General features: G+C 43.4%; 1 protein-coding gene across 1 annotated transcript in view; it reads right to left on the reverse strand.

Annotated features, from left to right (window-relative positions):
• Nucleotides 1-3,277: 3,277 nt before the first annotated feature.
• The window catches only part of LOC105540019 (ATP-binding cassette sub-family A member 13-like), a 37,132-nt gene continuing 26,350 nt past the window's right edge, over nucleotides 3,278-14,059 (reverse strand). The window contains exon 8 of the mRNA XM_011980510.1: nucleotides 3,278-4,259. Within this exon, the coding sequence (XP_011835900.1) occupies nucleotides 3,980-4,259 (280 nt within the window). The 3' untranslated portion in view covers nucleotides 3,278-3,979. The remainder of the gene's footprint in view (nucleotides 4,260-14,059) is intronic.

The following is a 14,059-nucleotide window of genomic DNA, read 5'->3' on the forward strand; positions in this document are numbered from 1 at the left end:
TATAATGTACTTACCATTTAAATAGTTGTTATATTGGGAGGCCGAGGCGGTGGATCATCCGAGGTCAGGAGTTAGAGACTAGCCTGGCCAACATGGGGAAACCCCGTCTCTACTAACAAATATAAAAATTAGCCAGTTGTGGTGGTGCGTGCCTGTAACCCCAGCTACTTGGGAGGCTGAGGCAGGAGAATTGCTTGAACCCGGGAGGCAGAGGTTGCAGTGAGCCAAGATTGTGCCATTGCACTCCAGCCTGGGAGACAGAGCAAGACTCTATCTCAAAAAAAACACAAAAAACAAAAAACAAAAACAAAACAAACCGTTGTTATACTCTATTATTGTTATTTGTTTTTTGTTTTGTTTTGTTTTGTTTGCTGTATTATTATTTCTTATTGGTTTTCTTTCCCTGAATTTTTTTTTTCTTTTTTTGAGACAGAGTCTCACTCTGTCACCCAGGCTGGAGTGCAGTGGCACAGTCTCAGCTCACTGCAACCTCCACCTCCTGGGTTCAAGTGATTCTCATGCCTCAGCCTTCTGAGTAGCTGGGACTACAGGCATGCACCACCACACCTGGTTAATTTTTTTGTATTCTTAGTAGAGACAGGGTTTTGCCATGTTGGTCAGGTTGGTCTTGAACTCCTGACCTCAGGTGATCCACTTCCCTTGGCCGCCCAAAGTGCTGGTATTACAGACATGAGCCACCATGCTAGGCCTTTCCCTGAATATTTTTTATCTGAGGTTGTTTGAACCCATAGATGCAGAATCCATGTATATAAGGAGTCAACGGTGTATCAAAACATCACTCTGTACACCACAAATACACAATTTTCATTTGTCAATTATACTTTAATGAAGCTGGGAAAATAAATAAAAAATCTTTCAAAGAATTTCAATTAGGTTTGCAGGGATTTGACCCTTGATGACTTTTTAGTGGCTGTTAAGGAACTCCAAGACATATCCAAAGCCTTAGAGAGCTATATATAGATATAGACATTTTTTTTTTTGAGATGGAGCCTCGCTCTGTCGCCCAGGCTGGAGTGCAGTGGCACAATCTTGACTCACTGCAACCTTTGCCTCCCGGGTTCAAGTAATTCTCCTGCCTCAGCCTCCCAAGTAGCTGGGACTACAGTTGTGTGTCACCATGCCCAGCTAATTTGTGTATTTTTAGTAGAGGAGGGGTTTCATCATATTGGCCAGGATGGTCTCGAACTCCTGACCTCGGGTGATCCACTGCCTCGGACTCCCAATATAACAACTATTTAAATGGTATGTACATTATATTATTAATAGGTATTATATGTAAGCCTCCCAAAATGCTGGAATTATATGCATTAGCCACCACGCCCTGCCTCAAAGAGCAATATTACTGTTTTCCCCAAGACACAGCTTGACTGTTTCTCTCTCTGATTCAGATGATATGTTCCTCCAAAAGCTGCGCTTCCCACATTCACCCCTTGTCTATTTTAATAATAATAACGATAACCTGTCATTGATTGAGCACCCACATGGCAGATACAGAGCTGTGCACTTTCACATACAACTGTGCACTCTCACATCCTATGAGATGGTACAATTGTCTCTATTTGCAAATGAGAACACTGAAGCTCAGAAGCATTTGATCATTTCTGCAGGGTCACATGGGATTTGTAGAGCAAGTACATACCCCAGGACAGAAATTTAGTTGAGATGTGCCAGTTTTCACTGGTATTTTTTGCTTCCTTATTTATTTTTCCATGGGAGACACAGAAATACTGGTACCAGGGCTGATCAAGAGCCCTCACTGTACATAACTAAGCAAGAAACACACACAACATTCCAGGTAGACTGAGCCCCCAGTGCACTGGCATTCTGACAGAAGAGCTCTTTCTTCTCAGCAGGAAGTGTTTGTTTCTGCACAGCCCTTAGATCTGTCTCACAGAGTTGTATGGTTACCTAGAGGTTTGGGCTGCTTCAGAAATGGCTATACATTTTGATTCTTGAAAACACATTTTTCTTCCAATACTGCCTATCTAATCACTTACATGCTATTGATTTTTGCACTTCAATCAGTGCAGGGACGATTTCAAAAAAGTCCTCCAAAGACAAAAAAAACATGGCTAACTAGTGAAGGGCAATGAGAAAATATTTGGTTTGTAACAACAGAAACTGAAGAAAACTGTCTGTTTCTGAGACTTTCATTGTATCTATTTTTCTGTCTAAAATAACCTTTGTGCTCATTACAAAAATGTTCTGTCAGCTAAAGCTTTGACACTCCAGCTCTAATTTTTAAACTAAACAAGAGTAGTGGGCTTGTGGTATTTAATTTGCACCGCAATTCACAGGTGCAGTAACAATGTAATCTATTTGTCTATCTCCCATTGATTTTCTGCATCCATCCCCAGCCAGGGTAGCGCACAAATTGTTTGATCCAGTTTAAATCGTTTCATCTCAAAATTTAATCAGTCTTTTGAAGTGGTGGTCAGTTTCCCATTTCCGCCCTTTCTGTATCTTTCCCCAAGGGGCACTCAGGTAAATGGAGTCAGGAGTCTTGGTGATCTCGTGGCAATGGAGAAGGGTTCAAATCTTTGGGTACCATGTGGTCAGCGCCCTCTGGTGTCTGGGTGCCAACCAAGACCACATGGCACTGTCCCCCTCCCCACCTTGGCATTTGTAGCTTGGACTCCAAAGGGGTCAGACCAGAGCAGAGTGCTTCCAGGCTGTCTAGGCCTCACAGCAGGTCCTGCTGACTGCAGATGGCTGAATCTCTGCCCTGGCCTCCAGCCAGCTAGCTCCAAGGAGTTCCCTACTTCCCTGGCAGCATCCCTAGCAAGCCCTGTCTTTCAGTGTCAAAGTTCATGGGTGTGAAAAGGTAGGGAATACCAGCCCTTGGTGCCTCACTGGGTCCTGGAGTTCTGCTCAGCCTCGTGAACTCTGATGTGGCTGCGCCATGATTGAGGAGCCAGCATCACAGATGTGGCCTGCACTTCTCTAGTGCAATTGCCCAGGCCAGGCCAAAGCCCAGAGTGGAACAAAAAGTCACATCTGCTTGCTCAATTTTCCCACTTCTATCTCTGTCTTCTCCTTCCATAATTCCACCAAAATTGTGGGACAGAAAGAAACAGATTGTTCTTCTATACTCCCTTTAGTTATTTGTCTCCTTTCTGACTCCAGCCTATGGTTAAGCTTTAAGTGACAGACTGGAGTGTCTTTTCTACTCCAAAGGCAGAATTTGATGGTCCAAGACATCTGGGCCCAGCCCTCTATATGCTAAGAAAAAGAAGAGCTCTTTCTTGTTATTTTTCCTTTATTTCTTCATTTGCAAGTCCTAGTTCACCTCCAGGGAAATGGAGACCTTAGGTCAAGTCAGAAGAAAATTTTATACTCAAAAGGTGAAAGAAAAAGCAAAGTAACATTTTATAAGAATCTGTATTAATCCTGCCACTGATGCTTCTACACTTGTTTACCAGCACCAAGATGTGTATTCACTGTTGCAATGTTTCTCTCCAAAAGGGAGAATTCTCATCGAAAATACATAGAGCAATGCTTCCGAGCTGTCAGGATTGCAGAAAGAATCAGAAGTTGGAAATTAGTAACTTCCCATCAAATGTCCTAAATTGGAAAGAAACAATAATAGATGCGAGAAATATGGACCAGAGGCTCCACGGCCACCCTCAGTTCAGGAAACTTTCTCTGTAGCTACAAGTAAATCAACTGCCATCTCTCTGAGCCTTCATTTCTTCATCTGAGACAAGGGATGTTTGTCCTATGATCTGGGATGCCTATTCTAAGAAACTAAGCTCCCAGAAGAAGACAATTTTCCTTGAAATCACGTGTGATAATATATAATGTACATAAATGTCATTGCTGTTATTGAGTTAAAAGGTCAAACACAAAGTAAGCAATTCTAAGCACTATAGAGATGTTATCTAACGAATATATCCCTATAAGTGATTTAAAAACTATGCTTTTCTGAAAAGGATAATGTAGCCTCATTGGGACACAACTAGGTTCTTCCGTATGATAGCGATGCATTTCCTGCAATACAACATTGTGGGAAGAGAAGGCAGAATAAGGCCCAGTGCCTACCTTCTCGGTACTTGAGCAGAATGTCCCACAGGCTATGCCGGGAGCAAGGGTCCACCCCACTGGTGGGCTCGTCCAGAACCACGGTCCTCGACATGCCCAGGAAAGCAATGCCAATGGACAGCTTTCTCTTCAGGCCTCCAGACAGCTCTCGAGTCTGTTTGTGCTGATGCTGAGTTAAGTCCACATCCTGAAGAGTTCTGAAATTAGAAAAAAGCATCACTCTTCTCCCTGAACACCTTAAACCGTTGCTTCTAATTTCACTCCAGAAATAATGACTAACAGTGACTGAAATCATTATAAACCACAAATATATCACAGAGGCGTGGATGCTACACACATATGTGAGTCTCACCACAGCAGCATGGACTTTCTCCAGGTTCAGATGGAATCACACCAAGGGACTAACCGTGATGCACACCAGCAATCTCTGTCCAGAATTGTGCTTGGAAATACTTGCATTGTCTCCTCTCTGGAGAAGCATGTCTCTCATTTCACTCATACCTCCTGCCAGGGAGGGCCCTGCATCCCTCTACAAGGTATGGAGTATAGTGGAATGGCTGATGCACCAGTGTAGTCAGAAGATGCAAGGCAGGCCCAGCTCTACTGTTCATCAGAGAAGCCCTTCACTCCCTGGCCCACTGTCCACTAAATCTGGATCACCCAACCTTCCTGATTAATGCAGATGTTCCAATGAAATGCCATGTACAAAGTATAAATTATCATTTGCTATTCACGTAAGAACAAGTCACCTGTTCTGTTGCAGGGATCTTTTGGTCTTGGGAGTTCCAGATCTCAGACACCCAGTGCAAAGCCTTCCCCATGTGAAACTTCACCCCCCTTCTAGGGATCCACTCTCTTTTCTCATAAATAACTTCCCTCATCACTGTGCCCCTGTTAACTCTACAGGAATACTTACTGCCCTCATCACCTACTTACCATCTTACTCATTGTTAGAGACCCAGTTTAAACAATGCCTTCCGGAAACCTTCCCTTGACCGCTCAAACCAAAGTGGAGTCTCTGCCCTGAGCTGCAGGCATGTTTCTACCTTCCTGATAGCCAGCAGCTAAAGTCATGGTGCCATTCTGCAACCAGAGAGAAGGCTAGACAGTCAGAGGAGGATTTGACAGGTTCCAGACAGTTGAGCTTCAAGAATAGTTGGGGCCTGGAACATTCCAGAATCCCAAGCAAAGAATTGGGTGAATCCCATTGTCTGCCTGATGACTAAGTAAGTATTTCATGTAAATACTTCCCATCCTGACCTAGAAAGAGTTCAAGCCCACTTCTTAGGGTTTAGTGTTCACTCTGTGCACTTAATGTTTCATTCAAATCTTATAGTGCATTTTCTGCTGGTTAAATCTCAACCTACATTTATAGTAGTAATTTATGCTCCTGTTTTTCAGGTGTTCCCAGTGTGGACAACACCCTATTGAAAAGAGGAAGACAAATGTTTTCATTTCACCAAGTAACTGTCTAGCCCTGCAATCTCCCAACACATTCTCAGCTGTGAGATTCCAATCTAGTAGAGGAAGTCCATCTATTAAGCCAAACTTAGCACATTAACCAGAGATCAGTTAGCAGAGAAGACAAATAGACAAGAAAAAAAGTCAGTAAGATGTCAGATGTTTTCAAATGTGCATGTTCTGGTTACCTTTCTATGTTCAACCTCAAACCCCTCCTTCTTCATTTCTTCCATTGGCACTACTTGGGATGTCTATGGTATCCTCTTGGGTGGCCCCATGCTGCTGCCTCATTGTGCACCCTAACTAAGCCGGAAGCCTACCTCCTCTTCATACACCTGGCATTGAACTTCAGGAATACTTTTGGCCCCCTGCCACTTTGTCCCCACCTGTGCAGTCCTTCACAGAACCTCCACTACACAGGTGTCAAACAAGATGTAAGCAAAAGGAACCAACCATGCTTCTACAATCAAATTTACGCAAAGAAGCTGGGGCCTGCTCTCTACTATATCTTATGCAACTAGTTAGCATTAAACTGACCAATCTGGTTCACTCTGTATTTTTACTTCTGTTTTTAGTGGAGGCCTGTTTTTCTGATGCACTTTGAACTTCAATATACAAACACGTTTTATGGACAATTTTGCTCCCCATCGTGTGTGTGTGTGTGTGTGTGTGTGTGTGTGTGTGTGTGTGTTTTAAAATTTCTGAAACCAAGAGTGGTAGGTGATAATGATAGGGTGGAGGGAGTGAGGATGAGCCTGTTTCATTCGTGTGTGTTTTATAAATTCTTGCAAGATAGCACAAATGGTCTATAACATCATAGGTGCTGGTTGCATATTGGATATAAGGGCAGGGGTATCAAAGAGCAACAAAGCACAGGTCCTTCTGTAGGAAATCAGAGTTGTCTAGAGAAATCATGTGTATACATCCAATTAGGACACAATAAGATAAATGTTACAGGTGAAGTATAAGCAACGTGCTATGGGAAGCTCACAGGAGATGGTGAGTCATTGGTCTTGGAGAGGTCCAACTTAAAGTACAACTTTCTATCACATCACAATACTGTAGAATCTATAATTCTGAGCAATATCATTCATTCATTTCATAAATGCTTTCCCACAGAGGAAATCCCAGTCACTTTGTTTTATTTTTTAAATGTTAGCTCCAAGCCTGGATAATCATATTTAACATTTATTAGACATGAATCATACAGTAGGTACTATTCTAAGTGCTTTGTGTGTATAAATTATTATAATCCACATAACCTCCAAATGAGGGTCTTCTCATCATTAGTACCACATTATATTTGGAAAACCCAAGAGAGAGATAGTATATGTTGTCAAAAGCTTTCTAAGTGGAAGAGTTGCATTCAACCACTAGCACTCTGAAGCCAGAATACACGCTGGCATCCACTGGGTCCCTGTGACACACATCATATGCACCTGTTAAGTGTCTCACTCCCCACATGGACTGGAGCTTTCCCAAGAACAAGCCCCTTTGTCTTAGTATGTCTGTTTTCCCAGAACCAGGCTTGGAGGCTGAAGATAATCAGCACTCATGGCATTTTAATCAGTGAATTTAATATCCACTAAGGTCAATGGAAGTAAAAGTCCTTGACTTATTTTGCACAGAATGACACATTCCTAGGACTCTAAGCCACTGAGGCATTGGCTGGGGTCAGCAAAACAATGTCCGAACACCCATCATTGCGGCAGGGAGAGAACCCCATTGCAAAGCCCAGTTATTTCCAGTCTGCTGGTTTCTGGGCATTGCTCAGATGCTTACAGCAGACTTAAAAATTAAAGAAGATAGCAATTTGTAAACACTGGCCAGAAGTTTTTAATCTGTTGAATTTTTTTTTAATTTTAAAGTTATTTAGAGGCTAGGGTTTTTCTAGTAGTTATTGATCTTATACATACCAAAAAGAAGCAAATAATTTTTGCAAAGTTACATTTCCAAATTCCTTCTCAAAAGGACAGGATAATCCTCTAATTGAGAACATTGCTAGGCAGCAGGGAAAGAAGGAAAAGATATTTTCTCCTATTAAGACCCAATCATGCACCAGAGAATGTATTTCAGATGCTGCTCTTTAATCATCCATTCATTTATTCAAGGAATGTTTACTGAACCCCTACAATGCCTGGCACCTGCCACCTGCTAGGGCTAGAGAAATAAATCGAATCTTATCCTTGATTCAAGAAATTCAAGGTCTAGTGGAAAAGACAGGCAAGAAATTATAATAAGAGTAGAAGTAAGTAGGGTAATGATAAAGTCCCAGGTGCTATAGGGATTCCCTCTGACTCCAGAGAAAGTGGCATATGAAATTAGTCAGATGGGTAGTGAGAGTAAGTGAAGTGGGAATGCTTGAACAGTATGTTCCAGGAAAAAAAAAAAAAGAGGAAAGCACTTGCCAGGACTTGGGGGAGAAAGACTAGCATATGCAAGGAACAAAGAAATTCTGTCCTTGAAGTACAGGGAAAACCATACAATGACCTCAGATGAGACAGGAGAGAGAGGCTTGAGCCAGGACACACACCCATCATAAATCCTGTTCTATAACTGCTATTTCTTTCCTTCACTTGGTCTCCATGTGGGGCAGTTGACTCCTTTTGTCTCACTATGACCTTCCCCACCTCTGCTAAAGCCCCCAGCCTTGAATCTCAGGTCATCTGAGCCTATCATCCACCGTTGGGTGGTGTTGTCACTGCTGTTGTCATCTACCCATCCCTGAATCTGCTCTTGTGCACTGTCTCTTTCTTCAGCTCTACTCTTATCATTATTCTTAGAGATTTTATTAGTATTTGATGTAGCATCTCCTCCCTTCACTCCACCAATCCCATTTACTCACAACCAAGTAACATCCTAGACCTTGTAATTTCTAACAAACACAGCTTCTCCAGGCTCTCAATTCCATGCCTCCTCTTCTGACTAGTTAACTTTATAATAACTTCTGTGCATGCACCCTTTACCTTGAAAAACAATGAAGCTAATGGAAGCACTCACAGACTCAGCCCTTGGTCCTTCTATTGGAAGTGAGCCTGCTGTGCTCTCAGGAGAGACAATCCCTTGTCTCTTGTTTAAATCCCTTTCCCTGTCCCATACAGAATAGTGTTCCAGCAAGCCACTTTCTCTGTAGCTCAATCCAATTATTCATTCTCTACTGGGGCATTCTCATCTGTGTACAGATATGCTGCTGTGATTCCCGTCTTTGAATTCTTTGAATGGAAGAGGGGCACTTTTTCTCTTGACCTCACTTTTTCTTTTTGACACTATCATATTTCTTTGCTTTTTTTGCAGCAAAACTCCTAAGATGTACTGCTGCCAATTTCTCTTCTTCCATTATCTCTTTAATTGACTCTAATAAGACCTTCATTCCCTTCACACTACTAAAATTGCCTTCTGGAGGTCACTAGAGCCCTCCACATACTAAATCCAAAGGCCATTTTTTTAAGTCTTCATTTTACTTGACCCTCAACAATATTTAAGGTCTGATCACACCCTCACCATTAGTGGACTTGGTTCACGTCTTTGTCTTCCGCCTTTGCTACTAGTTTCTCTTTCTTGCCTGCTTGGCTGGTTTCTCCCCATCTCTCCATACACTCCATGTTGGAGTGTCCAGGGATCAAAATGCTTTGTCCCCTCTTCTACTTGTCCTTCACTTATGCCCTCTGTGATCTCATTACTATCAAACAAATGTGCCTCCAACCTGAGTTGCATGGTGAACTCCAGAACTCTAAGTGGTAACGTTAACTACATAACAATATCACATTGACTTAAAGGTCTGACAAATTTCCTCTCTTGACTATGCTTATCTTCTCTAGGCCAAATTAAGGGCAAAACAGTAATGATCTGAATCTTGACACATGTTTACTCTAAAGATTCTAGCAGGGATGCTAACTCCCTTGAACTCGCATTTTAATGAAGCTACACATTAAGGAAACCAAGTGGTGATACAGGAGACTAATAGGGAGCATGTTGGATCTAAATCAGATGTTTGCAGTTTTCTCTTTCTCTAATTGAAGACTACTGTCCTAAAACATGATCTTATTCTGATTTCTTTTGTGCAAATTGGCTTTGTTGCTAGGTAACACGCTGTGCACTGATAATCATTAAGGTTGCCTGGCACCCAAGTAAGATGAAGCAAATGTAGCATTGTTAGGGGTTTGATTTAAGCTCCCAATCTCAATCACAATAGAGTTTACTGTGGTCTAGGGTAGATGCATCTTTTGAAATTACAATAGGTGACCTATGACTTGTTTTAAAACATCAGGTTGGATACAGACAATTTGCTATCTCATAATATACAGTCTATAAGATACCTAGCTATTTCTCATTAAGTACCCACTCAAATTCAAGACAGGTTTGAATAGTACAAACTAAATATTTTCCCTGTACTTCCAAGTGTCCACTGTCATTAACATTATTACTATTTCCAGCCATTCTCTGAAGACAGCATGAGATGTGAACCAGCCACCTTCCAGTAGAGAATGCCCTCCAGTAGAGATTATGACAATAATGTGAATGTTGAGCAGGGGACAAAAGAAAAAAAAAGGATTTAAATAAAATGTGTAGTATCATCCATCACTTTAACAATGGACTTCTGTCCCTCAAGGACTTTTTCCATCAATTCAGGCTTAATTTGCACATAGCCCTCACAGTGTCAGCATCCATCTAGAAGGAGATTTGGCTTTTTCTACACATGCACTTATAGTATACATGGTATCTAAACACAGCCACAAATTTCAACTTGAGATCATCTGCAGAAATACTGATCCCATCCAAGTATGGGAAAATAAAGCTGTGTAATGCAGTGGTACATTTCTAGAGAACCAGTTTGTCACTTTCCAATGCTGCTGTCCACTAAAAGATTTTCAGCGGTAACATGAGCGTGATTTTCCCCAATGCCCTCCTTTAAGACCCTAGCCCCTAGGTAATATGTGCCTCTGCCATATTCTGGGTTTGTGATCTTGTTTTGTTTCATATCTCCAACAGAATGTCCATAATACTGCCTCACTTGGCCCCTCTAGGATCCAGTGTGTGCAATCTGACCTTACTCAGGTGAGATTCCTTTAAGAGAGATGCTCCAGAGGCAGGTTCCACAATGCACCAGGGATCCTTCATCCACACGTTCCCCACTGTGGGTTGCTAGTGACCCCCCTGCCCTGCCTGCCAGGTTCTGAGAGTGCATTTTAAAGCTAATGCATTCACTAGCCCTGGGGAGAGCAACTGTTAACAAATCACCTTCACTTCTGACTCCTGGAATCCCCAATGGGTGTCCATACTCCCATTAGGGCATCAACACTAGAAATGTGCTAGAGAATCTGTCCTCTCTCCGCCTGGTCAGTCTTGTCTTCCCAGAGGCCATGCCCACATGCTACAGCATAGTGGCCAGCTTGAAGGAAAGGCAGCAGAAGGCACTCTGCATCTGAGAGTCCTGGGTCAGATCCTGGCTTCCCTCTACGAGCTGCCGGGCACCATCTCCTGGAGCCTCTGCCCTTCCTGTATCCCAGGGAAAAGACACTTGAATGAGACCACTCATGTAAGTTCCAGGCACATATCCACCATAGTGGCTGGCACAAGAAAAGGTATTAAACAAACGAAAGTCCTCATTTATAAAACATAGGTAGCCATTGCAGAGGTGAGACTGGAAGCAGAAGGCCCCTCTGGCCATCTGAGAGAGCCCACAGGGTGCTTCTTTCCTGCCCTGGCCCACGTGGCCCGCACAACATCCCAAGGACGCGGTGAGAAGGGATCTGGTCCTTGAAGGATCTCAGGATTTGGGCACAGCAAGGAAACTGAGGTAGCAGTGGAGAGGAGGGTAAAAAATAAGAAAAACCAGCATGGGCAGGAGCACAGGCTGGCAGTGCCCTGGTGGGAGCCTAGCACCACAGCTGGCCTCAGCATCAGACACCTCCAGGCTCTGTAACTCACATCTCTAAGACAAACTCATCACTTTCCTCTCATCCACTTCTCAAATAGGCTCTCTCTATACACACAGCTAACCCTTGAACAATGCAGGGACTTGGAGCACCACACTGCACACAGTCAAAAATCTGTGTATAACTTCCAGCTCCCCCAAAGCTTACCTATTAATATTCTACTGTTGACTGGAGGCCTCACCAATAATGTAAACAGTCAGTTGACACCTCTTTTGTATGTTATATGCATTACAAACTGTATGCTTACAATGAGGCAAGCTAGAGAAAAAATTGTTATTTAAAAAGGCATAAAGAAGAGAAACTACATTTGCTATTGTCTAACTGGAAGTGGATCATCACAAAGGTCTTTATCCTTGTCATCTTCACGTTGAGTAGGCTGAGGAGGAGGAGGAGGAAGGGGAGAGCTGGTCTTGCTATCTCAAAGGTGGGTGAGGCAGGTCAGGCACAGGAGATGGAAAGGTAGCAGAAGAGGTAGACACACTGAGTGTTACTTGTATTGAAAACATTTGAATATAAGTAAGATCTGCAGGGTTCAAACCTGTGTTGTTCAAGAGTCAACTGTATGTTAAAAAACACTGTGCTTGCCTGAGCCAGACATCTGGGGATTCCCATGGACACCCCCTCCTCTCTTATTCCCCATTGGGTTTGCATCTCCCTTTCCTCCTCACCCTCCTGGACCTCTCCTGGCCTCATCTTTTCTTAGTGCAGGAGCCCCCAGCTCTCCCCGCGACTTGGGCTCACTCCAGCCCACCTCATTCTCCACCTGCAACTGGAGAGAGTGTGTGACCCATCATTGGGTGGCCACCGTAACCGGGTGCTCAGCACTCTCCAGAGGCCTCATGCCCATGGACAGCCTACAGAACAAAACCTAAAGTCTTGCAAGGCTTAGGAAGCTTCTGTAATGTTGTCCAGCTTCTCCAGCCTGTCCTGTGCCTGCAAGAAGGAGGCGTGTGGACCCTCTAAGCTGCACATGCTGTAACATATTGCAGCCCACCCACCGCAGTCAACCCCAGGTCATCCTTACTCATCCTGTAGCCTGCTACTCAATCATTACCTCTGCTATGACCCCTCAGCATACAAGCAGGGGCAGCTGACTCCCTGCACCCACTTCACACACACCCCAGTAGAGCTTATTCAGCTTCACTGGTTGCACCTGAGGTTTCTTTCTGAACTCAAGGGGGTTGAGGGATAAAAGACAACAAATATGGTACCGTATATACTGCTCGAGTGATGAGTGCACCAAAATCTCACAAATCACCACTAAAGAACTTACTCATGTAACCAAATACCACCTGTACCCCAATAACTTATGGAAAATATACAAAAATAACAATTGAAAAAAAATCCAGTTATTCAACTCAAAGAATGATTAATATACTACAGTGAACCAAACAGACTACGTCCCTGTAGTCAAGGGGTTTGCTATCTGGTGGAAAGCAACAGAAGACAAATACACAGAGGCTGTCATGAAATGATAAATGTCTTAAATAAGAGCCAGAGAAATAGAGGGGACTCAGGAGGGTGAGCGGGAAGGTGTTCTGAACAGAATGCTCAGGAAGTCCGCTCTAAGATGGTGTCTGAGAAGAGCCAGGATGGCAGTGAGGCAGGGTGCACGCCAAGCCCATCACAGCACAAATGCAGCGAAGGGCCTGTTCCGTGTGCTCAGGGAACCACCATAAGACCAGTGCAGCTGGCACCACACAATGAAGGATCAGGTAAACCAAGATAGACTGACAGGGCCTTATAAATTTATAGTCCAAAGGAGGAGGGTTTTGAGGTGGAAGGGGGCACTCATAATAAATCTGAGACAATAGACACAAGAATGTAAACTACACAATTGTAGGCCTCCATATCTTTAGATTATACCCCAAGTGATGTGAGTCCTTGAAGGGCAGTGGGCAGAGAAGGGCCAGGACCTGGGTACATTTCTAAGGAGCACTCCATGTGGAGTGGTGAAAGCAGGGGACATCAGGACACTAGACAATGGTCTGGGGAGAACAGCTGGGGGTTGGGTTTGGGGGCAAGACAAGCTTTGCAAAAGTGAGCCAAAGGGGCTGGAGGAAACGGGAGAAGAAGCCGACAGCAGGCAGGAAGGCCAGCTGCAGCCCTGGCATCTCTGCAGAGACATGATGCAGGGTGACCTGCAACAGCAGGGATGGAGAAGCAAGCAATGGCAGACGGAGAGGCCGAGCAAAAGGAAGGGTGGAATGGAGCATTCTCATTACAAATGTTTTGCTTGGTCTCTGGTCATATCGCCAAAGGCACATGGAATGTGTGACAACTTTAAAACTCATTCCTCTTTTTCTCAGTGTTCCAGGGCTAAAAATATCAAGGTAGAGCTCCACCATCCTGAAGCACGTAGTGGAAAAAGTGGTAAAGAAATAAGGTTACACCATACAAACTAACGACCAAACCCCGTGAGCTTTCACCTTAATTAAAAGCAGATTGTAAACACTTATTTATAAATGTAAAGCTTGCAAAAATATTGTAAAATAACAATAATCTGTAAGAATTCATTACATTCACATTTTCTTCTTAGGAATGTGCAGTCTGTTACCAGTTATGCTTACACACTTGCCTCCAAGGGCCCCTTCCCCACA

This window comes from Mandrillus leucophaeus, unplaced genomic scaffold (genome assembly GCF_000951045.1).
Source record: "Mandrillus leucophaeus isolate KB7577 unplaced genomic scaffold, Mleu.le_1.0 Scaffold2133, whole genome shotgun sequence".
Lineage (NCBI taxonomy): Eukaryota > Metazoa > Chordata > Mammalia > Primates > Cercopithecidae > Mandrillus > Mandrillus leucophaeus.